General features: G+C 40.4%; 2 protein-coding genes across 5 annotated transcripts in view; one reads left to right on the top strand and one right to left on the bottom strand.

Moving 5' to 3' along the window:
* Window positions 1–379: 379 nt before the first annotated feature.
* Window positions 380–2,389, top strand: socs1a (suppressor of cytokine signaling 1a). Its single transcript, XM_055034977.1, has 2 exons — window positions 380–634; window positions 1,566–2,389. Exon 2 carries the CDS (start codon window positions 1,623–1,625, stop codon window positions 2,277–2,279), a length of 657 nt encoding a protein of 218 aa, XP_054890952.1. The 5' UTR covers window positions 380–634; window positions 1,566–1,622; the 3' UTR covers window positions 2,280–2,389.
* A 5,630-nt stretch (window positions 2,390–8,019) lies between these two features.
* The window catches only part of clec16a (C-type lectin domain containing 16A), a 34,031-nt gene continuing 16,140 nt past the window's right edge, over window positions 8,020–25,910 (bottom strand). For 3 of the 4 annotated variants that reach the window (XM_055035378.1, XM_055035381.1, XM_055035379.1), the window contains exons 12-24: window positions 24,417–24,528; window positions 24,229–24,329; window positions 23,674–23,793; window positions 23,299–23,408; window positions 22,202–22,246; window positions 20,888–20,938; window positions 20,668–20,796; window positions 20,309–20,429; window positions 15,268–15,419; window positions 14,632–14,836; window positions 13,191–13,361; window positions 11,278–11,415; window positions 8,020–10,204 (exon numbers count right to left, since the gene is read on the bottom strand). In XM_055035378.1, coding sequence (XP_054891353.1) covers window positions 9,651–10,204; window positions 11,278–11,415; window positions 13,191–13,361; window positions 14,632–14,836; window positions 15,268–15,419; window positions 20,309–20,429; window positions 20,668–20,796; window positions 20,888–20,938; window positions 22,202–22,246; window positions 23,299–23,408; window positions 23,674–23,793; window positions 24,229–24,329; window positions 24,417–24,528 — 2,009 coding nt within the window. In that variant the 3' untranslated portion in view covers window positions 8,020–9,650. The remainder of the gene's footprint in view (window positions 10,205–11,277; window positions 11,416–13,190; window positions 13,362–14,631; window positions 14,837–15,267; window positions 15,420–20,308; window positions 20,430–20,667; window positions 20,797–20,887; window positions 20,939–22,201; window positions 22,247–23,298; window positions 23,409–23,673; window positions 23,794–24,228; window positions 24,330–24,416; window positions 24,529–25,910) is intronic. The other variant, XM_055035382.1, reaches the window with a different exon arrangement.

Here is a 25,910-nt window from a genome sequence, read left to right as displayed (position 1 = left end):
CAATGACCGGGCTGTCAAATTGTTATGCATAATCAAAAATAAAATAAAATAAAATAAGATAAAATATAAATAAAAAAAATAAATAAACCGTGTTATTTGGGATGCCTTGCATCCCGGGGCAACAAATGCGGGAAAATCGCTCGGATTACTCGAACCTGTCACCTGTGTTTCTGTAAACGTCCATGTGGCTTCGCGGTTCAAATCGAGACTCTCCAAACGGGAGCGAGTTAAAAAGAACTGAAAGAGACTCGGGGATGCGAAGCGGAGCGCAGGGTTTCGCTTTCGTTTCTGAGAAACGACAGAGCTACCGCTAAAAGGCGACGTGTGAGGAGGGGCTTCGCAGAGTATAAAGGCAGTCAGACGAGCTGGCGGCCGGGGATCACACAGAGACAGAGAGACACAGAGAGACAGAGACAGAGAGACACAGAGAGAGAGAGAGAGAGAGAGACAGAGAGAGAGACGCCGAGTCAGAGTCGGAAAGCGTCCCGTGCAACAAGCAGCGTCCCCGGCAGGATTGTCTCCCAGTTTGACCGTCGGCTCTGTGGGATTACTGACTGACTGACGGATCCGTAACAGGCAGCTGCTGTTAAAACAACAACAAACAATCAAACAAACAAACAAAAACAAACCAACGGTGAGACTTTTTACTTTTATTTGATTTGTATTTATTTTTAAATGAGGGGATTTATGATGGACTGTTTCTTTAAAACCACGATAACCTGGATTTTTAAAAAGATGGCTGTTTTTTTTAGGGATTTTCTTTCCCTCCCTGTAGTTTCTGCGCAGGTTCTGCATTCTGTCTGCAGTCTTGTTGTAAATGGACACAAACTCCTTGGAGTGTCCAGGAGTTGAGTGGCAATTTCAGGATCCTGAAGCCAACATAGATCCACATCCCAACCATTAACCATTGTGTTTTCCTGGAATGGTTTTTTTTGTGTGTGTGTGCACTACTTTCCTTTAACTGGGACCATGAACTCAGAGAGGGACAGATGAATCACAAGATCATGACTGAACCTGCTCCTATTCCCCTTTTACTCCAAATGTCACGCTGTCTTTTGCTGTGGTTGTTTTCTAAATCCTCAAACAACAACAAGAACATCAAGAAAAGATTCGAGCATTTAATTCACAGATGAGGTCAGATGCCATTGTGTGGATAGAGACGGAATACAGTAAATTGGATGTGGGTTTACCAGCCAAACCACAAATTCCAGTCATATGAAGAACAGCACCGCTCTGTGGAAAGATTGCATGACTGACATAATGCGCGCACAGCCTTTGATGTGTTTGGACAGTGATTTCCAGAATTTGCAGATGCAAAGCATCGAGACTTAGGCTTTGGGCTCCTCTTTAGAAATGAAACTAAATGCAGAAATAGTCACACAGATGCATTTTTATGCCAAAAAAGTTTTTGCTATGTCAAGAAGAAGAAGAAGAAAAAAAAAACACTTGGAAGCTAAATGTTTTGAGGGTTACTATGTGGTTTTAGCCTTTGGGTTTGAGATGTTACTTGAGGCTTTTGGAAGTGCTGAATAACTAACGTGCGTCTTCTTTCTTCTTTCCTTCAGGATGTCAGTGTGGTGGTTAGAGATGGGAGAGGTTTCAGGGCCTCTCTCCGCTGTAGGATGGTAGCCGACAGCACAGTGGAAGGCCATGAGCGGACCGCCTTACAGAGCACTTCACCAGCACCATCTTCATCATCATCAGCAGCAGCAGCAGCAGCAACCCCTACGCAATCGAAGCAGCTTCAGCGTCAGGCCGGTCCAAATCCCAGCCTGAAGTTCGCGTCCGCCCGCTCTGTGTACCTAACTCATTTCCCGACGTTCACCTCCAAGGAGGACTGCGACGTCATCACTGACACAGCCGCCAAGCTTGAGCGCAGCGGCTTCTACTGGGGCCCGTTGGGAGTGGAGGAGGCCCACTGCATGCTCCGCAACGCCCCGCTGGGCAGCTACCTTATCCGCGACAGCCGGCAGAAGGACGTCTTTTTCACCCTGTCCTATCACGACAAGAAAGGACCCGTCAGTGTGCGCATCGACTACAAGCAGCAGAAGTTTTCTCTGGCCGGCAACCAGCGCTCCTTCCCGACGCTCTTTGCCCTCTTGGAGTATTACATGAACACACCCAAGAGGAGCTTGAAGGTCCCGTACAGGAAATGGGAGCCCACGCTGCAGGAGCTGTGCAGGAGACGCATCATGGAGTTGTGCGGAGGAAAGGTCCAGGAGCTGCCGGTCACACATGTGGTCCAAGATTTCCTCTTGGACTTCCCTTACAAACTGTAAACCATCTACCATGCGACTTCTTGGCTGAATTGTTCTTGATTGCAAGATGGCAGCTTTTACCAAGTAACGGTACTGCAATCGGGCTCACGAAGCCTTTGCGTCACAGATCCAGGGGAGAGACGATATGGCTACAAATGACATCGGCGAACCCTCTTTGGATGAAAAACTGTGAAATGCCCGCAAAGGACCACAATAACCGAAGGCGAGCGCAGGGAGGCTGCAGATGGACATTAATCTTTCACGACATTTCAGCATCTACCTCTAGAGACTTGACACCCAGTTGCACATGGACCGAGCCTCCTTTGGTGACGAGGAAGTACAGAAAGTTGAAAAGTGCTGCATTAAATGAAGGCAACACATGCGAAGGAGCTTTTACTGGAATAAAAGTGCCAGTGAGGATAACTGGGGCCGAAACTGAAAGAGCTCAGAAGTGTTGCCGAAGGACTTTAAGGGAACGGACTTTGAAATATTTAGAGTCGTGGTGGAGGGTGCGGTTGAAGCGCCACTTGCAGATTTGTAGCAGATTGAAATACTCTAATGTCCAAACGTTTACATCGCCCTCGGCTGTTCGCCCGCGCCGAAGGCTTGAACACCACTTTACTGTCTTGGTGAAATCTGACGTAAATCAAATCTCGTCACTCAGAGCTGAAGACATGATCGTTCTTTGTACTGTACGAAGAGGCTCATCGCCTCTTATTTCCATGTCTCTGCCAAGCAGATTGTTTTGATTCGCTTTTTTTTTTTCATAAAATTTAGTTAGTATTTTCTAAACTTGTGCACTGTTTTCTATAATGCCTTAAATAAACTATATTTAAATGAACCTCTTTTGCTTTTCCTTCCTCTTTCATCGAGCCTCTGCTGGGTTTTTAATGAAAGTTCTCGTCAGGGTCAGGTGGCAAGTGTCACAGGACAGACAGAAAGTGTGGAATGTAGTGTACAGTATCGCCACCGCACTGACTCATCTCTGTAGGGCAAAGTGACAGGTGGGTGGGGTTACTTTGGTAGTAAATGGAGTGTTACACGTACATAAACACACTTACCAGAACCAGGGGACGAGATGACACATATCGACGGCTGTGATAGTAAATCTATAAATGTGTGGACAGATTCACATTTCTGTTAAGAGGAAGTGGGATATTTCTGAGGCTTCTTGGTTAGACTGTCATGTAGATCGAGATCACTTTTAGAGGCAGAATTCAAGTTTTACATCAGAATTTTCAATAAAACCCACCAGAGTGGGATTTACAAAGCCATAAAGTCAAATCAGAGTGAAACGATTTTGTGCAAACAAACTAGTGTAAAACGTGAGGTTTTAAACCGTCTTGAATGACAGACATGTCCGTTCAAAGCACCTGTGGATGCGCTTGAACGAGGGATTACTCAACGCTTTCGCGTCGCCGCGACTCAACAGCGTTTCATTCAAGATAAATGTTACTCAGTGGGTGTGACTGGTGACCCTGTAAGGTCGAAGACTTACCAGAAGCTTTACTCACTCCTACTCAGCGTCACTGTGCTCATGAGCTCAAACTGAAAGCTTCCTGTAGACTTTCAGGAAGCAGGCTCCTTGTTTGAACAGAGGCAGTACAACAGCCATTGTTCAACGTTGTCAGTTTTATGACGAATTGGAGGCAAACGTTTTCTGTTCCGGTAAGCTGCAAACTTACCGGTAATGAACAAACTTTTGACAAATGTCCTTTTTGAAACAAAAAAACAAACAAACTAAAAAAAAAAACTAATACCAACAATATTGGACATGAGTCTCACTCTTCTTTGGTCATTTGGTGATGATGTGGACAAAAAAAACCAAAAAAAAAAAAAAAACTCTGTGTGGAACAGATCAGGCTGAAACTCTGGCAAACGGCAAAGAGCAAAATCTTTTACTTCTCGTTTGCAGACGGAGAACACACAGCAACCCCAGCACAGCAGCTGTACCTGCAACGAGTTCTGACTTGGAGCTGCAGGCCTCACAATATATTCTTCACACTATGTGGTCACTCCCTGACCCAGAGTCAGCTCCAGTTGGACAGGTTTCATCCACGCTCACTCTTTGCAATGTCACTAAAGGGCCAGCTAATCGCTTGGACGATAAACATCTTCTTGTTCAAAATAAGTGAGTTTCGAGACTCGGGTTTGCTAAAGGAACTATTTTGCATTCCAAGGACATTGTCAGACTCTGAGCTTGTGACATTGAGTAGAGAAATTTGTTGCACCTTAGGGTTTATTCCATCTCACTATTATCTAAACTAACTGTTCTTATCTGTTAACAAACACTGGCGCCTTGCTATGGTATGCGTTGTGCAGCATTGGTCCACTCATCAGTCTCCTGGAGAGAGAGATCAGCAGGGAACCTGTCTGACTAGTTCTGCAGAGACTCTGCATACAGACTGAACAAAAGCTGATGTGGTTAAAGGAGTAAAAGAATGAAATAAAATTGTTAAAAGAAATAATAACACAGTTTTTTTACTTTCCAATGCATCTCACTAGAGTCCAGTTTTTTGGGAAGTTTCTGGTGGTCAGCACAAACACTCTTTTTCCAGTATGCTATGTCCAGTTATCAAGACCACCACGCTTCTGTTGATCCACCAATAGACTCGATTTCAACCTATTGCCAACAGCAGGTTACTGCAGGAGTACCACGTCTAGGTGTCTCCCTCCCATCAACTCGTTTGTTATCAGCAGCAGAGGATTATGGGGCAGAAAAGTTGCCGCACACAGCAAAAATGTCACTTGAACCTTGTCCTGTCATTCTTCATTGTCCTAAAGAGACGTTTCCTTTCTCAAGGCCCTTTGTAGGTGATAGATAAGGATTTGGGCATCGAAACCAAGGTTCACAGCTGCACTTTTGATTTTGGGACTGTCGTTCCCAACAGGAGTCATGACCTCAACTACTGTGTTAATATGTAACTGCTAACAAGTAGTTACACCCAGATTGAGACCAGATGCAAATTTAAAGTAATAATAGAAAATAAGTAAATACATTTCTAGAGAATTTAAGCGGAATGTTGACAGCAGCAGAACTTTTCATGTAAAGTCATTTCCAACACCTCCAGGTAAATACCAGGCACACGAGAAAGAAATGACATCACCTCACACGCTTGACAATTTCACTTTTGGCATTCAGGGTTTCAAAGGAAATGCATTTATCTTTGGAGTTCAGTGTTTCTGTGTGTGATTTAAAGGTAAATATAGAAAAAAAAAAAAAAAAACCCAGTCGTTGACAGTGGGTGTGTCTCGTCTCCATGAGACAGTTTTGGAAAGGTCAAAGCGCCCTTTCATTATCGGTTTGGTCAACGTCACACAGACGCTTGGGGGGCTTGTAAGACTCGTCATCAAATATTCATTTCTTTCACTCCCATGACATTGTGAGGGTATGCGTCATATTTGGTGAAGTTAACTTCAAATTTCTAATCTTTAGAGTTGATCTTGCCTAGCTGTCAGACTCTCAGTCATACCAAACCAGGCCTCCAACGCTGAAACCAAATCTAAACCAAGAGGTTCTGTGACCTTCTGGGGATTTTTTACAAACACTTTTGGTTCTAGACTGACGTAGCCAAACACACTCAGGTGAGTCATTCCGATTATAATAGGCGGTTTCTTTCAAGTAAATCCAAACTGGTTGGTTGGAGGATATAATTTCCTCAGATTAGGGAAGACAACGAGTCAGGAGCTGGTGTCACATCCTAAATTAAATTTAATCAGTGTCGATTCTCTCCTCTTTCCTTATAACTGAAAAAAAAAAAAAAATGAGGTGCGAGTTCATCTTGCCGGTCTGGCGACGACCGAATTATGCGTATCGGTTTAACTCAGCTCATCTGTTTTCAGGACATTCCAGACTATTTTGAGAAGTGAAAGGTGAAGTGAGGTGTTCCACGACTCGGTGTCGTCAGCTGATTTCTAAGGAATTACATTTTCTGTTCCATAACTCGCAGTAGCCATTCAAAAAAAAAAAAACAGTTTCTAAAAACATGAAGAGAAAGCAGGCATTAAGAGGAGGAACAGCAACACATACTTTGACCTTCCAATCGGGGGAGATGAGTCGAGTTTGGATTGCTTACAATCTTACGACATTTTGAAAGGACTTAAGGTTGAACCGAACTTCTTGACTTGTTCTTTAGTGGTTATTCATTAGTCGCAGTCCAGAGGTTATCAGCCCTGCTCTAAGAGGCCACAGAGCTGTCTTCTTTGTATTGAGAAATGTCTTAGAAATTCCCTGAAGACTCCTTAGTCACTTCCTTTTAGTGCAGTCTCCTAAAATTTCCAGTGTGATCACAGAGTTGGAAGGAAAGTCGGGGTGGGTTTGGTTCTCAAAAATCGCTCAACTCTTGTCAAAACACAGTATATATGTTAAACTGCAATCTTATTTCGACCAATAAATTCTAGTGACTCACCGTTTGATTCCTAACATGAATATGTTACATGGAGGAAAAACAAGTTCTGCTTTCTTAAAAAGCCAAGACGACTCTACAAATAGCGAAACATGTTTTTCCTCTAAGAATTTTCTAAATTTTCACGACAACAGAACGCGACAAGACCAGCTTTTTATGGGCTCGGTTTGACGTTATGGAAGTCCACTTGAAAACAATGGTACAGAACAATCCTTGGCATCTCAGCTTAGGATAGTGACTAACAGAGGCTGGAAACAGGATGCATGACTGATTATGAAAATGAATGTTTTCAACACTGAACATTTTATTTATCATGCTTTTATGGTTCAAAGTCCTTAAATTGAGATGCCAGAGAGATGAGAGGCATTTCCAGGCAAAAGGTGCAGAGAACCTTAGATTTTCTATAGGTTTTTAAATCTGTTAGAAATGTCTCTATGGAGCAAAGAGTAGCAGTGCTGTCCCTCCCCAACCTGTTGCTGCACACTGCTAGCTAGCTGGCTGGCTGGCTGAAAGGGAAACGCTATCCCCATTCTCCCTATTCAAAAATATTTCCAGTTTGCCAAAGTAAAATATATAAATAAATCCCCAGGCGTTGTGCAAAAGCAGTGCAGCCAGATAAAGCTTTAGATTTCTGCAAATATTGCTATTAATTTATTTTACACTGGCTTATGTGTGAAGAGAAGTGCCATATTCTCAAAATTTAAATGTCTCGCAAACAAGGAGGTTTTCGCGAGGTATAAAAACCTCATGAACAAAACAAAAGTCTTCGGTCAACAGCTCATGCCCCCAGTTGCCACATGTGAAGACGGTGACGTACATGAAGACTTCAAAAGCACAACAGTGCAAGGAGGAAACAAAGTCAAATCTGTCTGATCTCCACAGTTCAATAAGACAACAGCTTCAATTCATGCTGCGACTGTGGTTCAGTACAGAGAAGACACACACGGCATCGCTCCAGTACCAGGAACCTGTTCACGTTTACGCACACACCACCAGACTTCCCTGAAGAGAGGAACCACGATAAAAAGTAACACGTACAGACCACAAGATGACTGAGGGCCACAGAGAGACAGAGGCCACGTCATGATCTTCGCTTCACACAGGCTCTCCATCTCGCACAGAAAGCAAAATGCAGGGTCTACATCGAGTTGTGAAACAGCAGAGAAATGAGATGGAAGCAGGTGGTAGTTTAAAAGACCTGAACCGAAGGACCACAAACAAATCAAGGTTGTCCATTGTGAGATGAAAATGTTAAGCTGTATGATATTTTATTTTTATTTTTTACAGACACTGAGGTTTAGAGTCTACCTACACGGACCGCGGCGGCAAAGAATCACGACTGTTGTTAAGTAGAATAATTTATTGCGGTTCTTTATTCCTCTGTTTTAATTCATTAACTTACAGTACTTACAAGTTTTAAAGCACAGAGCATTTACAGGGCGTACAAACATATCAAACACACTCACACACTACAATCAGACAGCAATGGAGGGTCCTAACGGCATGTTGTGGTTTTGGTTTTAGGCACATGATGACATGCTCCTAAAACCCCAACCCCCCCTTCAAGTCCACACACTGCGCAGGGGCTCTTCAGCGTGCGGGTGACCACCATCATCATCACCATCATCATCACCATTCTGCTAAGTAGAATGAAAAGATTAAGAGACAGACCCATAAAAGACAGTATTGCTCTGGATTTAGTCAAAAAATAAGATTAGTAAAGCATTAAGACCTACATTGTGTTCTGATGGCACAAAAAATGCTAAAAAAAAACATTAAAAAAAACCAACTGAGCTGAAGAATAGAAAGCGTGGGAATCAACAGAAGGTAAAAGGGATTAATTGGAGATTTAAACAATCCAAGTGTGCTTTGTTCTAAAGAAATGTAAACAGAAGTTGAAAACGAACATTAATCGAGAGAAAAGTGAAACGCTACATTCATCTCTCCTTATATTGGTTAGTTTTAAGGTTATTGCAGTAGTGCAGCTTCAGTCATCTGATTAAAGTAGGAAGCTAAGAAGCAGTTTGACCTCAGCGTATGGGTTCTGAGGAAGAAAAAGAACACGGGGTTAACCAATCACTCCGACAAGACGAGCAAAATGTCTCTAAGCAATCACACTTAGAAAAAGCCTTAGGGATGTTAGAGCATTCGTCCATTTCGACCCAGATATTTAAAAGATAAAAACATACAATCCTATCTTCTTAACACAGACTTAGCATTAATGAAACTGATACAGTAAATTAATAAATAACAGGGTGATCTAAGATGCTGTTTTTATTCAACTATGTACGTCTGGCATACTCTGCGATTCACCTCTAAAAGTAGACCACTAACAAAAGAATGGAGTGGAAGTTGAAAACCAGGTCAACATATATTAATTTGAGAACTGGTGGCTGCTCCTGATCATCTTCCTTCATGCTATTTTCCACACAGAAAAAAAAATAAAAAAATCAAGTGTGGTTTAGGGTGGTAGAAACAGCTCTTACATGCTGCTGTGAAAAGGCAAGAGAGTGTGTGTGTGTGTGTACACAGTAGTGAACATTGCTGCCCTGTTATGTGAACTGAAATATGTCAGAAAAAGAGGGAAACCTGTTCTGATTATCAGCATGTGGTGTATGAATGATGAACAATCAGAATAAATAGAAAACGCTTGCTGGTTGCGCGTCTCGACACGCGCTTGATAAATCTTGAGCAGACGCACTCGAGTGCTCAGAAAACAATGTGCTTGAGCCTTTCTGGGCTCTGACCAGTGTCTGTCTTTGTTCTCTGAGAGGGGAAAAAGTGTCTTTCTTCATGTGCAAACACAAATTAGGAGGTTCCTCCCGATGCATCCTGGGACTATTTACAATCACATCCAAACATCCCCGTAGATGCTGTCATGAAAACACACTGCAGTGAGGATTGGACAGTCCACCCACCATGCTGTACAGTGTTCAGTGTGTGTGTGTGTGTGTGTGTGTGCGTGAACATAGAAATGTCAGGCTGTTTAATCCAGTTCAGGCGACTCTGCTGCTTGGGCGTGTGTCGTCTCCACAGACTCTGTTGCTGTTGTGCTCTCTCTTTCGTCCTCTAGAGATGCATCCTCACCTTGCTGGTCTGCTCCGTCGGGACCTTCGTCAGTAGGCGTGATCAAGTCAGTTGTTTCAGTAGTTTCGTCTTTAACCGTAGCATCCGTCTCCGTCTCGTCCATCAGCGACCCATCCTCTTCCTGCAGCTCCTCTTCTCTTTCCGTACAAGCCTCTCTCTCCTCCTCCTCCTCCATTATGGAGGCTTCAGGTCTCTGTAGGCAGTGGGCCACAGCGTACGGATGCAGGTGCGGGGAGTCTGCAGGGGGCAGCAGTGTGAGCGACTCCACGCTCAAGGTGTCGGTGTTGCTGTCCGTCAGCAGGGAGATGGTGGGCTGGGAGGCCGGGGTGAGGCTCGGCGCCAGGGCTGGAGCCGCGACCGGGTTTGAAGGAGTAGATGGGGCTTCTCCGCCTCCTCCTTCACCTTCACCGCCTGAAGAAGAGGACGGAGTGTGCTCCAAATACGCACAATCGTCTGGAGAATGACAAAAGATAGACAGCTGAACTGAGACTTTTTCTTTTCCTCACGTCTGTTGCAAATGAAGAAACTAGTAATTATCTACAGGAAGAATGTTTCTGGTGCAATATACAACATTCACTCCCAACACATTAAACTTGTCCTTAAATTTAATATGCAACTGTCTGAGGAAAAGTCTAAAACTTAAAACAAAACAACTTCTGGCCTCAATGTAAGGACCTAATAAAAGTAAACCTCCTGATCAGACACAGATTTCAAAATGTAAAGAATCTCTTTGATTCCATCCAGTTTCTAAGAACACACACCTCCCCCCACTAACTCTGTATGTCCAGACGGAACCAGCAACTCATTATTACACAGAAAAGTCCTTGTGTGAACCAAGCTCAATGTGCAGAGGCCTGATAAATACCCATCAGGTGATCCAACAGACAATAAAAGGTGTGCGAGTCCAGGGCTTGAGGTCTGATGACACGGGGACTCATGGCTGGGTGATGTTAGTAGATGAGACATAGACTTCTGAAAATACTGCCTTAAAGTTCCTACTTCGAGTAATTTAACAGCTTAAAAATCTCTTATGTTGTCTTCTCAGGTTGTAAATAAACATTGTTTGAAAGGCACATGCAGTTGGTTTATCTATATCCTCTCCCTCTACCAGCCCTACTATTTGTTTGCATTGTAAACCAAGCAGCTTACAGAGAACAAGCAGCACCACCACAGGGTGTGTATGTGTGTACATCCTCATATACACCACATATAGGCATATATATGACCCGGGAACAGAAATGTTTTCACAATGTTACACCACCAAGAACTATTGTGGTTTTGGTGGGTGCATAGAAACACACTACGTGTAGTGAAGTAGAAATACTCTTTCCAAGCGAGTCTCTTCAATCATATCTGCACAATGTTGACGGTAAAATTGATTTTCCTAAAATTATTGAGTCACTTTATACATCCAGTCTGTGTATTTCACAGCTTGTCTGCATGTTTATGAAATGAGAGAAATGAGAGATCCGCTTGTGTGCGTGTGTAGGGGTGTGTGTGCGTGTGTGTGTGTGCGTGTGTGTTACCTGACGGGCTCTGAACAGACGTAGTGCTTGCAGTAACAGAGTCACATCTCCCAGTGCTTCCACTGCCACTGGAGGGAGGCGATGGGGAGGAGAGCGGTGAGGGACTGTGCTGCGGCACACAGTGGGCCACTGCAAAACCTGCGGTGGGTTTGACACGTTATAGACACGTTTACATTGTGTAAACATGTCTGTTCAGACTTTCAAGGGTGCCTTGTCTCATTTTCACAACTTTATGTTCATACTTGTAGCCCATAACAGTTCTATTAATTTTGTTTTTTTTATTGTGGAAAGCCTGCAGATGAAAGACAAAACAAAGCAAAAAAAATCCCATGCCGCTTCACAACACAAAATCATCAAGAGACAACAGTAGCATTACCAAAAACCTCCAGATCCAACTTCAGAAGGAGGAAGTCAGGAGTAGTGAGATACTAGTTGAGATCTAACAAACCAGCAATGTACTGAGAGATTTCAGAGCTCTCTGATGATCCAAGAGCACCTTACTGCATTAAGAATAAAACCTTGTGAAAGCATTAAAAAACCCTGAAATTTGAAACAGATTTTGGCAATATTCTGATTATCATTTGTGTTTCAAATCTGATCAGCCTTTGAACTTCTAAGCCACCCCGGCACTAGACAAATCCTGTAGCGTTAGGCTCCTTGACGCCGTCAATGGTGAAGAAGGTATTATTTGAAACTCAGTTGATTTTCTCTTACACAATTGGTGAGGAGTTTTTTTCCTCATAAAGGATGTTATCCAATCTGTCTAAAATTATCTCTTACAACATGCTGAGCCAAAGAACTCACCAACATGTCATACATGTGGGTGGAAGGGAAGTTAAAATACTGGGGATACATCTGCAGTAAAATACTTGCTCCTTCATTAAGCTCAGACAAAGAAAAAAATACTGTTGTAGTTAAACTTTCTGTGAATTAAAACCTCCATCTAACTTTAAAGACTCTCCTTAATTTGACTTAATGTAATATCACAATATCGGTGTGTGCAATCATCATATTGCAGAGGATTGTTTCATATTTCAAGTAATATAGACTAGCAGTTTTCATGTTAATGTAATATTTAGAAAGTTGGACATGGGGATGATCATACTGGACACAAATTGCATTCCTCAGTATGCTAAATGTCACAAAGTATAGTTGTCAGAGATGAGAAGAAGAAAACAGGCATGCAACAAAATAATCTGAGTGACAGGCTTCAAGAAAATGAGGTGACACATGCAAAGTCATTATCGATACAGTTTAATACCTTTTTTTTTTTTTTAATTGGCATGACTGAAAAGGTTCTCCGTTTCAGAAAAGGGTTTCAAAATTTTTCCCTGAAAATATGTTTTTATAAGAAAAACTGCTCTGAAATCAAATCTGCCCTTCCATTACTTCTCAAACAAACTTTTAGATTTTTTGTGATTTATAACCTTTATTTTACTAGCCACCTGTTGGAGGTATTATGTTTTCTACAATCTCCACTTTGCAAACATAGAACTAACTAATAATATACATCACTCGCTTTTCAGATTTTTATTTGCATAAAACTTAAAAGAAAAAAAAGCTATTTTGTTTCATTTCTTTTCCACTTCAGTTATGTTGTACTCTGTGCTTTATCTCAGGCTGATGTTTATGGTTATAATCTGATAAAATGTACAAATGTTCAAGGGGTTCAAATACTATTTACTTGTATAGCATCAAATGAAGCCCAGACGGGACTTTCCAGAACAGTGTTTCTGCATAAAACCTCTAATTCATGCCTGCAGGGTGGAACATTATCATTCCACTTTGATGCTGCAGATGAAATCACAAACTGATTTCCACTTATTTGGAGTTCAGAGCAAATCAGAACTAAACATTTTTAAAACAACCCTTCTCATCGTCAGCACTCGAGGACGGAAACATCTGTGGGTCACCTGGGACTTTGTCGACAGAAGCAAACACTGATCTGTTGGCAGAGGGGTCATTGGGCGCTCGTCTGGACTGCTCGTAGAATCGGAACGGCAGGCCGCTGGGAGAGGCGCTGGCGGTCTGACTGAAACCCATCACCTCCGTAGCACTGGGCTGCACCGGCAGGTCCAACAGAGCTGAATGCACGGGGAGAGGAATAAAGACAGAACAGTATAAACATACGGCACGGCAAAGGAGCCAATTCCTACGTCGGAAAAAAGGAAGCGTTTTTAGTTTTCATTAGATTGCAAGAAATGCACAGCTGTTTCTATGAAACTATGCTGGAAAAACAAAATCCAAAGCAGACTCAAGATGCGGCTGTTCTTGTAGGAGTCACATCCTCTTCAATTTGCTGAACTAAGCCAGATTTTCTATTTGTTTTGTTAGGTTTGAGTGGATTTCTGAAGAATTTGACCATAGTAAGGGGAAGTACAAATCACTTCTGGGTAAAGTGATTTGTGTTCATAATACAAATAGATATGATTTGTACTGTAGCAGGCAGGAACACTGGAGCCAATAAAAGCAAATTATGACAGAGAGGAGAGAAAAACGCTCTAAAGTGCAATATTTGAACTACAGAGATTAAAAATATGTATTTTTAGTTGCTTTAAAGAAAAGAGCAAAACTTTGCTTTTACCATATTTGATAATCATGAATGTTGGAAGTCCAGAAAAAAGACTTTTATAGTTTAACAGAAAGTTGCTTTATATTAGATGAATTTAATGAGAAAACACCTAATGATTAGCTTTTTATGCTATGTGAAACTGTATAACCAGATAAATACCACGTTTTGAATATATAATCTTTTATCCTTCTGTTGTGGATATTTAAAAGTTTGAGATTCTTTTATTTAATGTACTTTGGTTTATTTTTCTTTTATTTGGTTTGTCATTAGTAAAAGCATCCAAAACAACTAGAAAAGAGACACAAATAGCAAAGCAGTCTGATCATTATGCATCGAGTGCATTTTAATACAGCATAGCTTTTTTTGGTTTCCTAAAAAAGATCGTCGACTTCTCCCCTTTCACACATCAAGATTTTCAATAATATAGTTGTTTATTTTGACTTCACATAATCTGCCCATTGTTGTTTTTTTTTTTTTCTTTAAACCAAGGTTCTCTTTTTCATATTTTTGTTGTTAAAGTCTGGGTTTTGCTTCAATATCTTCTTCCCTCATCATGCTCTCTTTTGCAAAGTGCACCAACCCTTCTGCAGCAAAACGCCTGTACAACCTAATGCTGCCACCCCCACTCCTCACGATCTGGATGGTGTTCTCTGGCTCTTTTAGCTGCTCCAGGATTACTGGCTACTTGTCCTGTGAGTGGTCTTCCAGCCCATGTTGGCAGAGGACTTGTTTCACTATGGATAATGACTCTCTTCTGAGCTTCATCTGGCTTCTTTCCTCACCTGCAATCCTTTGCATCTTCATGCGTCGAGCCTGAATGCGACCCTTGGCGAGCCTCTGCTTGGCGATGATGCAGCGGATGTGATCGGCGAAGATGAAGTTGGCCTGCAGAATTGGCAGGGGCTTGGCGTGAGGGTTGGAGCTCGGTTTATGAATGACGATGTTCAGAGCTCGGCTGTCGTCCTCAACACCAGACACCTGCATGTCCTTTAAAAAGGAGGAGGAAGAAGATAGACAGTGAGGAAGGTTCAATTTTAAACTGCAAACTGGGTAATTTGAAGAACTTTTATAGATTAAATTTTTTTGTTTGACTTCGGTGTGATGTCTGAGTTGACAAATATTTTACATTGCAAATGTTAAGCTTTAAAAATCCTAAAGGCTAGTTTTAGTTTTCAATATGAACAGATGTGTAATAAACTCCATTCTTAAACCACCAACTCCAAAAGGCATGCCTCATTATTCCAATTAGTTGACTCATTTGTGAGGTGAAACAATAAATGACTAATGTTTATGGGATTGTCCACGATTGTAATTTTCCTGCGAACTGGGGCTAATTAAAATATTTAATGAACTTCAATGACTTTTGTATACAGAGGCAAAACAAATGTAAAGTATAACAACAACTACTTTTCTCTTACCTGCAAAAGGCCGGCAAACTTGACTACTCCCCAACCAAGACGTTTGGTTTCTGGTTCAACGAGACTCATCTGGTACACGTCTACAGCCAGGAACCTCTGGGCTTGGCTGCCATCTTTGCTGACCACCATACATGCTATCAAGTCACTGTTATCTGAAACAGACAGCAATGTACAGTCCAAATGACTCTTAAAATCACCTGTTAAATGATTGAAAGATAAAGATAACCAACATTGTTTTTATTGTTGCCATTTTTTCTGTTTTATTTAGAATTGGTTAAGACAATTTATAAAGTGTTCTCAACACTGTCGTATTATGTTCAGAGTAGAAAAAGCTAATCTGGGATGTCCCAAATTAGCTACTGGGTACAAATTCAGAATACAGCACATCTGTGACCTAAGTTAACTTGTTCTAGAGATCTGATCACATTTTTACAAGCAAAACTTTAACATAACAATAAAAATATTTTACAAACTTGGGGGGCTCCTATGCGTTTACATTAAAAATAAACCCAAGACATTTGAAAAGGGCTGTGGAAAATCTAAACTAAGGGACAATAAACCTACTTCTGTTTAATTCTTCAACCGGATCACGATCCTGTTCTTTGGAACAACTTTGGGCAGAATAATGAAGTTACTTAAAGAGGAGTGGAGGAATATTTTAGTTCTCTTTGTATTGTGACTTTATGATGCTGTGCTAATTTGTGTACGCAAACCCCAGACAGAAGCATAGTGGGCCAATGCAGCCAGACGGCTTGATGCACTTAAAAGGACAGAGAAGATGCTTTCCTCCCACATGCGGAGGCACAACAAGAACGGATAAGTTCACATATGAGCATTAATTACTGCAGTGCACCACAAAACCAGCAAAGTAAAGCTGCAAATGATCTTATCTGACACCACTGGTTTTGGTTGATATATTGCCCACACTCGACTTTCTCCAAATGTAAACCGACTAAACCAGATGTACAACTCCATGGTTACATTCTCTCTTCCTTCTCATTTTGATCCTCTCTTCCTCCCACCAAGGTATTCAATTGTTTTAACATACACAAGGCCAGAAAAAGTTGTTGGAGATCAGAGTTTCTCTTGCTAGTGTACAAACACGGGAAGGAAGAAACTTTTATTGCTGTTTTATTGTTTCCACTTAGACCAGGGAGTTGTGGAGTACAGACATGCGTGAGCTTGTAAAACGTGTGGTGTGATTAAAGATCAAAGGGGGTTGCCAGGAACTGAGTGACACCTAGTGAAGCAGAAACCAGTGAAAAGTACATTCATCAGGAGAGGTAGTCCTTGGTTTCCAATCGTAACAAGGTATTTAAATGGTCAAAGAAGTTAGGGGAAGTTCGATAAATTCAGTCCCCGAACAAAATGGGAAAAACCACACCACCCCCAATGTCTTATTTTAGCTTTGACAGAAAGTGGTCTGCTTGCTCCGATTACAATCTAGCACCATCGTTTCAGGCAAATTGATGGTATCTATTTCCATGAGCCTTTTTTATTGCCACAAAACGTTGGCCAGGAAGCAACACCATGACCAACTTGTCCACTATAAAGTAAAACAAACAATTCCATACATTGATAGATGATTTGATATCTTCACTTTCCAAAAAGGAGGAAGTGGTTTAGAAATATACAAAATCTTTTTCTGACAAACAAAAGGTCAATATGACATCAGGCGCTTTTACAACAAAAGTTCACACAAACTTAGTAGTATCTATAAAAGTAACCAGAAAGCAATCAAAGCAACTCGAGCTGTCATGTGATCACAACTTTGTTGTGAATGCATTTCAACAACTTTGTTGGGTGACCACACAAAATGAGGGGACTTGTTAAAACAACTAAATGAACCGATAACGCTTAAAGACACTAATGGTTAGAAAATCTTTACTGCCAAAGAGAGTGGAGTGGTGCAGCATCTTCCTCAAAGGAAAAACCAAGACCTCATAATTGGAGGCACTTTAGATGCATTGAAAAGAGATTCTTCAACTAGTGGAGATCTCACATCTCAACTTTTAGGAATGAATGAATTTCTCACCCCCACAAAGCAAGGCTTCTCAGACTACTTCCAAAATCTGGTAGTGGAGAGGATGGAACGGCCTGTCGGCAGTCGTATTCTCAACGCTACTAAAAACTTGTGGGATCAGCTTGGGTGTGTTAATCATGACAGAGTGACCAACAAGACTACAGTAAGATATATTGTATTATGTGATTTGCAGGCACATAATGCCATAAGTAACTGTTACTTTATTATCGTTGTTGTAAAAAAGCTCTATAAATGGAAAATAGCTTAAAAGAAATGTAACTTTGTAATTTGACTCCTTGAAATTGGCTTCTGTCTCTTTAACAAATTCCTACTATTTCTGACACTGCCTTCAGCACAGCGTCACAACAATGCTCCTTCATTATGCTGTTTCCAGTCATCCTTAGAGATGATGACAGAATATAGTCTGTCTCATAAACTCAGCAGCTGCACAGCTACAAGAGGTGTTTTCTAATTGCTGCTGCTCCTAGTCTGTAGGATCTCTGTGGGGAAGTAGCAGGAGGCTGCAGCTCCGAGGAGCTTTAGGTAACTAGGCGGTGCTTTGTGAAAGCAAACGCTTAGGCAGGAACTGAGTGCCATGGGAGATTCAAGGATTTCTCAAACATGCATGAGAGAATCAAAGCAACATTTCAGGTATTATTTTGATGCAGTAACATACCCTCTAAAATAAGTGATTCTTTATAAAAGGGTTAAAGTCTTCAAACTTTATATTAATCTGAAATAATCTCCACTTATCTTTCAAGCAGAGTGTTCATGTTTGAGAGTGTTGCATTAAAGTCGTCTCAGCACATTTGTTTCTCTTATGAAACAGTACACTGACCTGAACATTTTGAAATTTGGCAATATCCAAAATGAAACAGCACCTTTCACCTCCAAAACTCCCCAAACTTGTCAAGACAAAGAAATGCTCCATGATTCAAAAGTTATTAGAAGAGGAGGTGGAATGTAGGTGGTGGCAACCTAAGGGTCAAAAAAAAAAAAAAAAACCAACACATTTGTGGGTGGAAGACTGAAGAGGTTATTCTTCCCACTCACCAGGAAAAAACCCTCCCCCTCCGCCTGCAATTACTAAGAACGTGTTCTTAGATAATCACCCAACTTACAAATACAGTCAAACAAGAAAAGCAATTTTTTTTTTAATCAACTGTTTGCAACTCGGAGTCATTATTACTTGGCTGAAGATCATCTTTTCAGTGACATCAATTCCAGGAAGTCAGACCACATGACACCTAATAGGTTTGTCAAAACCCAGATCTGCCACAGCCTCTTTCGACTGGCATTTGGAAAGATCAGAACACAAGAGTTTCAGCCACTGAGTTAGAGATGAAAGTAAAACAGAAGTGAGATATTTGGTCTATGTTTTATCTAACTCTGTCAAAAGTCTTTCCTTTTATCTTATGTCCTTTTCCGAAAAGGAAATAAGGAAAGTCCTAAGATATTAATCAAGTCCAGTCATAGAAATGTAAAACCTACAAGATAGTCTAACTGCCAATGGACACAGATAAAGCAGATGGTGGCGACAGACAACACTGCTGTGTCACTGGTTTGTTACAACTGTCAGACAACAGGCTGACACCACGATTTGCAACCAGACATGTTTTTCGAGTTGACTCACCACAGATAACATAACATTTAAATGCCACCGCTACCTACATACGACACAGACTGCACAGTCACCAATACCAAAGAAAACCCATGAGATCTATAGAAGCCACGCATCTTCAAAACGGATCCTCAAAGCAGAAATCTGTATGCTTGTTATAATTTTGATCAAATCTATGGACATGTGCAGTCAAGGGACAGAACTTCCTCTGTGGTTTAGTTTGGTTTCTCATCTGTTTAAAACTTGTGCAAAGCAACGCCTGGTAAGAGCATTCACAGCCAACAAAGTTTTCGACGTTGAGCCATTTTAGAAACAGTGTTCAATATATACAGCATGGCAGATCTGCAAACCTTTGGACATTTCTTAGGTAGAAGGGACTAAAAAGAAAGGCAGGCAAGAGGGCCATGGTAACTATTGAAGAGCTGCAAAGTGTTGACATAAAAGATTGAATACAAACATGCAGCAAAGTGTTTTGATGTTTTGGAAAGAAGAAGTAAATGTTCAACTTCAAAATTTTTACTTTTGTGTTGGTCCATTTAATAAAATCCTTTCGCCCACAAAAACACATACAATAAAGTTTGTTTAAACATAAAATGTCTAAGGTGATATGAATACTTTTGGCAATATGGTCATGTTGAGACTGAGGTTAGGAAAGTGATGACAGAGATAAGTTCTCCTTCACTGTATGTAGCAGTGTCCTCAGAGCAGACATTTTAATGCACCAATAAAAACATAAAAAAGAAGCTGAAAGTTTAGCATCGACTCTACAAATGTCCGTCATGTTTCGCTTTATTACACTGAGGGTAATTAGACCTTCTATAGTAAATGATCACAAGAAAACCACCAGATTTATATACATTTTAACTATAATATTTAATAGTCTAAGGTTATTGTTCAATTATGTTCAACATTAACAAAAATGCAGAAATATAAGAATGCTATGTGTTTGGTTGCAAAGTCAATGAACCGAATATATTATAGAGTATTAGGACTGGTTCACATTACTGTGCAGCTGGAGAGCTAACCACGTACGAGTTTCCAAAACATACCTGTGAACAGTGAAAGAAAACTGCTCAGGTTATCAGTGTGTAGGAAGCTGCATTGCTAAGGGGATGTGTGAGCTCAGCTCTGCATCGCTGTGGTTGTTAATCTTTGCATGGTGCATCTGTAAACTCTGCACTCTGTTTTAGAATGGCCGCTTTCCTCAGCAGAGAAAATGAGCGAGAAGTTTGTGAGATCGAAGCGTTTTAACTGTGGAGTGCAGGAAACTCTAAAAGGTCCCCTCTCAACAGGAAAACCAATTTATTTTTGTTTGAGTGACTCAGATCAGATTTCACTTTCTTTCAAATTATTAATGACATCATTCCTATAACTAAGCCTGAGTGTGAGACTCTTACTGAGGTCTAAGACATCATCTGTCTTGATTAGGTCTTCGGGTCGGGTCAAGGGGAGCTGAGTTTCTGGTTCTCCCTGAAGCTGTAGTGACAATGACCGCAACATGAAGAACACTCGAATAGCCTGAAAGAGAAACAAAGAGGTGCCAGAAAAAAAGCCTATGATGAATGTATTTAAGGAGCAATCACAGCCAGGGTTTGAAAAAGAAAATTCCAGAATGCGAAAGGACATCAACACACTGACATTATCAACAAACTGAAAACAAGAAGCTGTCTGAGAGAAAATCTAAGATTTGCTTTGCTGGGAATGTTACAATCAGTGCCCTGAGCTCCTGTATGCGGGTGCATCTGTTTTGACAAACCTTGCGGGTCTTCTCTACGTCTCCACAAGGTAGTCTCTTTACAAAGTCGATACCCGTCAGAGGGGTGCCGGTGGGCGGCAGCAGTATGGAGGCATCCATCATTAGGTATTCCACATTCAGAGGTTTACTCTGCAACAAATACACCACGATGAGTGACAGGAAACAAACACCTCAAAACTACACTTTCATTTCAAATGTATTATTACTAAGGTTCACCTACCGTCATGCTTCTGTATTCATCTTCAAACATGTCCAGAAAGATTTCTTCACCCTGTGACAAAAAAACCCCCAAAAAACTTGAAAGCTGCTTCAGAAACTATATTAAAACACAAGTCATAAGACGTTTATAAAATCTATTAAGCCATCAATATTCTAAATCGCTAAGCATCCAACCATATTGATGTAGCTTGAGATCTAAATACATTGACTAAATATTAAGTGTTTTTGTACTTTTGACTATGTATCTTGAACTGACAGCTTTTTTTAAACAACATTTTTATCAAATGTAATGTATGCACAAACAAGAAACATTGGCATTTTTTAAAATCGGCTTAGAAAAACTATATAAAGGCCAAAAGTAAATTATTTACATCTTATTCTTGCAAGATTTTATAGATTTCTGGCACCGAAAATCGATAAGATATGATATATACTCTGTAAATCAGTAACTTAATTGTCAACAGACAAAAAGTCAGTCAAAGTAAAAGCAATCCGCAGATCTGGAGACAGCGATAGTGTCATAATTGAAGCATTTATGACTGGAATATTGCACAAAGATGAGCAACATTGATAGCGCGCAACAATGAAAGCCATTGTTCTCCAAAAGTATCCCAGATTACATCAGATAAGGTCATCTGGCTTTAGTAACATTCAACACAAATTGGTGCAAAGACCTGATGATTAAAAACACAGGCTTACAGCAATTAGTATGTTTTTTTTTAAGAGAAACAAACCAAAAAACAAACTTTTAATTTAAAAAGAAAAGCAACTCATCTGACTGATCGCAAAACAATATCCACAATGACTCAAATCAAAAATGAAAGTAAAGATAAAATTTTACATTTAAGTGTAAAGAACAAACAAAATGCCAACATTTTAACTTTAACAAAGCTTCTTCTCAGGCGGGGGTTACTTTCAATTACAACTAACCGACTAATCAGATGGAAACTGGGAGGTTTTCACCTAGTTTCTGTTATGAGGCTGTTCTCGGATTAATCTGGATGCAACACAAGAATTTCTGTTGTTCCCTTTTCTTCCAAAGTCAATTTCTCTGAAATACTGGTGGCCAAATATTAAATGCTTCTTGTTTCAGTGACCTGAAGTGATATTGTGCAACACAAATCAAAAATGAAAGAATGGAAATAATCCTTTTGGAATCCAAAGAATATAAAATGATACCAGTCTTTAATGGAATGCATTGTAAACACATGTGCAGGTATAAAATTAGATAGGCATATAATAAAACATCATGTAGGATATGTATATTCCCCCGGTTCAAAGGTGTGCTGTTGAGATTGGTAGTTTGTGTTATTACCTTGTAAAAGGTCCGCAGTAAATGCAAACTTTCTTCTCTGGCACCCTGCAAACACAAAACTCTGTTTTACCACTCGGAAGTTCACAGAACAATGTTCCCTAGCATCTTAGGGTCTAGCAAACAGTGTAACATGACACAGTCTCAGGGAAATCAACATATACTATAGAAATCTAGATGCATTGCCTGTAGAACTGGTAAGTGAAGCTTCAGTGGGAAAGACAATTGTGCGTTTCCGATGTAGTTCCTGAGAAACACTGGCTTACGAGCAACAATCTTGTCAATCAACTAGTGAGTCACTGCAGCTTATTTATAGGAACAACAGTTACCTTCAAAAGGAAGACAAATAAAGACCAGACACAATCCACTTAAAGCTCATGAGATTACAATTATAAATCAGGTTGTAAATATTAACTGGTTAATCTAATGAAGTCTATTTGTATGGCTTTATGACTGACAAATGATCATTAACAATCAGAGAATCTATACATTGCCGGTAACGGCCTCTGCCTTCGATAATACAAGACCTGAGAGTTGTTGCCTGTAAGAAGTCCAGACTGACTGTATAGTGAAAAATATCTGCTTCACTATCCAACAGGAAAAACTTGATGCAATTATGATTTATATACAATCTGTTTTATGGTATTTTATATTAACACAAAAATAAAAACAGCTGTAAGAGTTGTTGCACTTCGAGAGGAGACCTAATCAATTATTGCTTCAAATATTGGCACCGCAGGGTGAACTTTCCTTTGAAATATTTATCTGTTGTTTAGCATATCCTGGAATTCAGCAGCATAAATTGATGAGACAGGAACAGAAACCACAGACAGTAAACAAAATAAATTATGAGTTATTGGACTCTTGGAGAAAGGAGGGAAGTCTGTTCAAGGAGATTCTCATAATGAGTCTTAACAAGAAGTAAGCACTTCACTAGAAACCCAGATTCTAGCGAAGCAACATGACAAGGAAACATCTGGCTCCTGTTATCTGGAATTCATTCTGTCAGGAGAGATAAAGAAACATGACACTTCTTTTTTTTCTTTTTACACAATGCATCACTTGGAAGCTATTATCTGCATGTAGAGTATGTGCGTTACCTCGAGGCAGGCTAGATGGACATCTTTAATTATACAGTGGCTTCCCGACAAAACTGACTGCTTCAACAGAAGGCAGCTCAGCTCAAGTGTTGCGAGTCGAACTTTCCCATCTGGGAAAAAAATAAATGGGAATGGCAGTTATCACATTAAGTGCCCAGTTAAGAAACAATTTACATGAATGGTGAACTCCTCTCTAATTCACGACGAACAGATAGGATGTGCTCATTCATGTCATGTACTGGTGGTTTCAAGGCAACAGATTGGTAATACTTGTATTTTCAAAGAGGATCGTCTTGAAACATATAGATTCTCGGTGACTCCATGCCCCACTGTTTGGCCTGGTAATCAGCATTTAAAGCTGAATTTTTGTCTTACCTGGCAATGCTGCCTGGTTCATTATTCTGATCAGTCTTTCCACAAGCACCACGCTGTAAGAACCTCTCTCCTGGTCGGGAACCGGCAACTGCAGACGCTCCAGGAGATCACGGTTCACACCTTCAACAAAATTTGAAATTTTAAAATCATTATATCATAAAATATCATTTTATGAAGGTATGTCAAACTCTAGACCAGACTTCAATAATCAGGGGATGACTCTGATTATCCCCTCATTATTGAATACAGGCTATCAGGAACCGAGCTGACAAATACTCCAAAGGTAATGAACTGTGACTCATAACAACATCATATAGTTGTTAAAAAGCAATGGGGCGTGAAACTGGAAAAGGAAGCTGCCAATATCTTTTATGTGAGAAAAAAAAACAATAACAAAACATTTCCAAGCTTGCATCCGCCAGTCGAGGACACAATTTGTTCACAAAATTCATTACATGGAAACATCAAACAATCCGCATCCAAGGACTATTTATAGAACATTTGGAGAGGAATGGACTGTGTGACGTTAACACTGACTGCTGCAAATTAACAAACCTTTGCTGTGTGAGATAGCATAGAGTAGACAGAGCACAAACAGAGCGTGGTAGTCATCATTGGTGCACTCCAAGGCACTGTACACCATGTCCAGGAACGGCCTGCGAGGGCGAGAAGATGACAAGATGTCGACCCACTGACATCATGTCCTCATGTATTGCTGTGTGAAGGACGGTGTAAACCTGTACCTGCTTCTTTCTGTGTGTGTTCGAGTGGCAGCAGCGGTCTTCTCTTCATCGGTGATGTTCTGTTCAGTCAGTTCTGATGCTCTACACTTTTCCATCACCACCATCTCAATTTCTGTGTGCAGATAAACATACACACACACACACACACACGCACACACACACACACACACACACACACACACACACACACACACACACACACACACACACACACACACACACACGTTATAGTTTAAGGTGCACTCCCCACAAACTTCTGTTTCTAATGGTATACCACACTGTCAGCAAGATCATAAAAATAAAAATTTAAACTCAACCTTTTTTACATTTCAACCAAACTTCACAAAATTTTTGTGGAATTTTGTGATACTCCAACACAAAGCAGTGTACAGCTGTAGGAAAATGCAAGTTTCCCTAACAGCTTGCAAATAAAAACCTGAGTGAAAGGGTCCATTTGCATTTACCCCTTTTCATGACAATACCCCTAATTAAACCCAGTTTCATGTAATACTATGAGAGTATTAATCTGTTGCATCATTTTATCCATTTGATTGATTAGTTTTATAATTAAGTCGATATTTTTTTCTTTTTTTACTTTTATTGCCATTAGTGTATAATAGCAATTGTACACTAATGGCAATAGCTTTTCCTGAGCTTTCACCTAATATGAGACCAACCTGTTGCCTTCCCCTGCCTGTCCTCATTCTTTCTCTCTCTTCCGCTCTTTCTTCTCTCCACCCTCACAGCTGGATGATATGAACTTTGTGTTAAGTAGGTTTAAGAAAGACAGCAGTCAGTTTTTCAAAAGTTTAAAATAATGGCTGGATACTACATTTGATCTGACACGTCACAACAGCGCTGTAGCGTTATACTGTGTGAAGACATTTAAACTCCAGTTTATCACTGCCAAGTTCTATAACTTTTTCTGATTCAAGTTAAATGATTGCAGTCGAAACAACAAACTGTTTTCTTAATTTTTCTTGCTATAATCTATTAGAAATGCAGCATACACTCGCAAAAAACCAGCGGTATGTTATTTTGCTAGTAATTTAAACTAACCTGAATATTTACAAGCCTCCTCTGCATACAATGACAAAACCTACCAGCCGTCTTTCAAACACTTTGAAAAGCTTTTTTAATCCCTAGGCCTTTTATCCTTCTGCCTCTTCTTTTTGTTTTGTGCCCCTGCGTTTTGTTTTGTGCCCCTGCGTTTTGTTTTTTGCCTCTCCACCTTTAGTCCCCAGTCATCAGATAACACGATTTAAAATTGCACCCTTGCACGTCCTTGAGCATCTTTAAATTTTCTATTCAGCAATCTCAGAGGTTCCTGTTTTGTATTATTGTACAAATATGTCAAAGTTAAAGTAAGATAACCATAATTTTGTGTATTTAAGACAGCTGACAAAAAATATTGTCTTTTGGTCAGTCCTCAATAAAAGCAGAATGATCAGGTTTTTAAGAAAATTGCAATTAGAGGAGCAAGAAGATCAGTCA

This window comes from Poeciliopsis prolifica, unplaced genomic scaffold (assembly GCF_027474105.1).
Source record: "Poeciliopsis prolifica strain line A6 unplaced genomic scaffold, Auburn_PproV2 SCAFFOLD010, whole genome shotgun sequence".
Taxonomy (NCBI): Eukaryota; Metazoa; Chordata; class Actinopteri; order Cyprinodontiformes; family Poeciliidae; genus Poeciliopsis; species Poeciliopsis prolifica.
The sequence above is the reverse complement of the archived record's forward strand: the minus strand, read 5'-3'. Positions and strand labels throughout refer to the sequence as shown.

Coding starts and splice junctions, on each gene's coding strand:
- socs1a (XM_055034977.1), top strand. CDS start 1,623: ATGGTAGCCGACAGCACAGTGGAAGGCCATGAGCGGACCGCCTTACAG.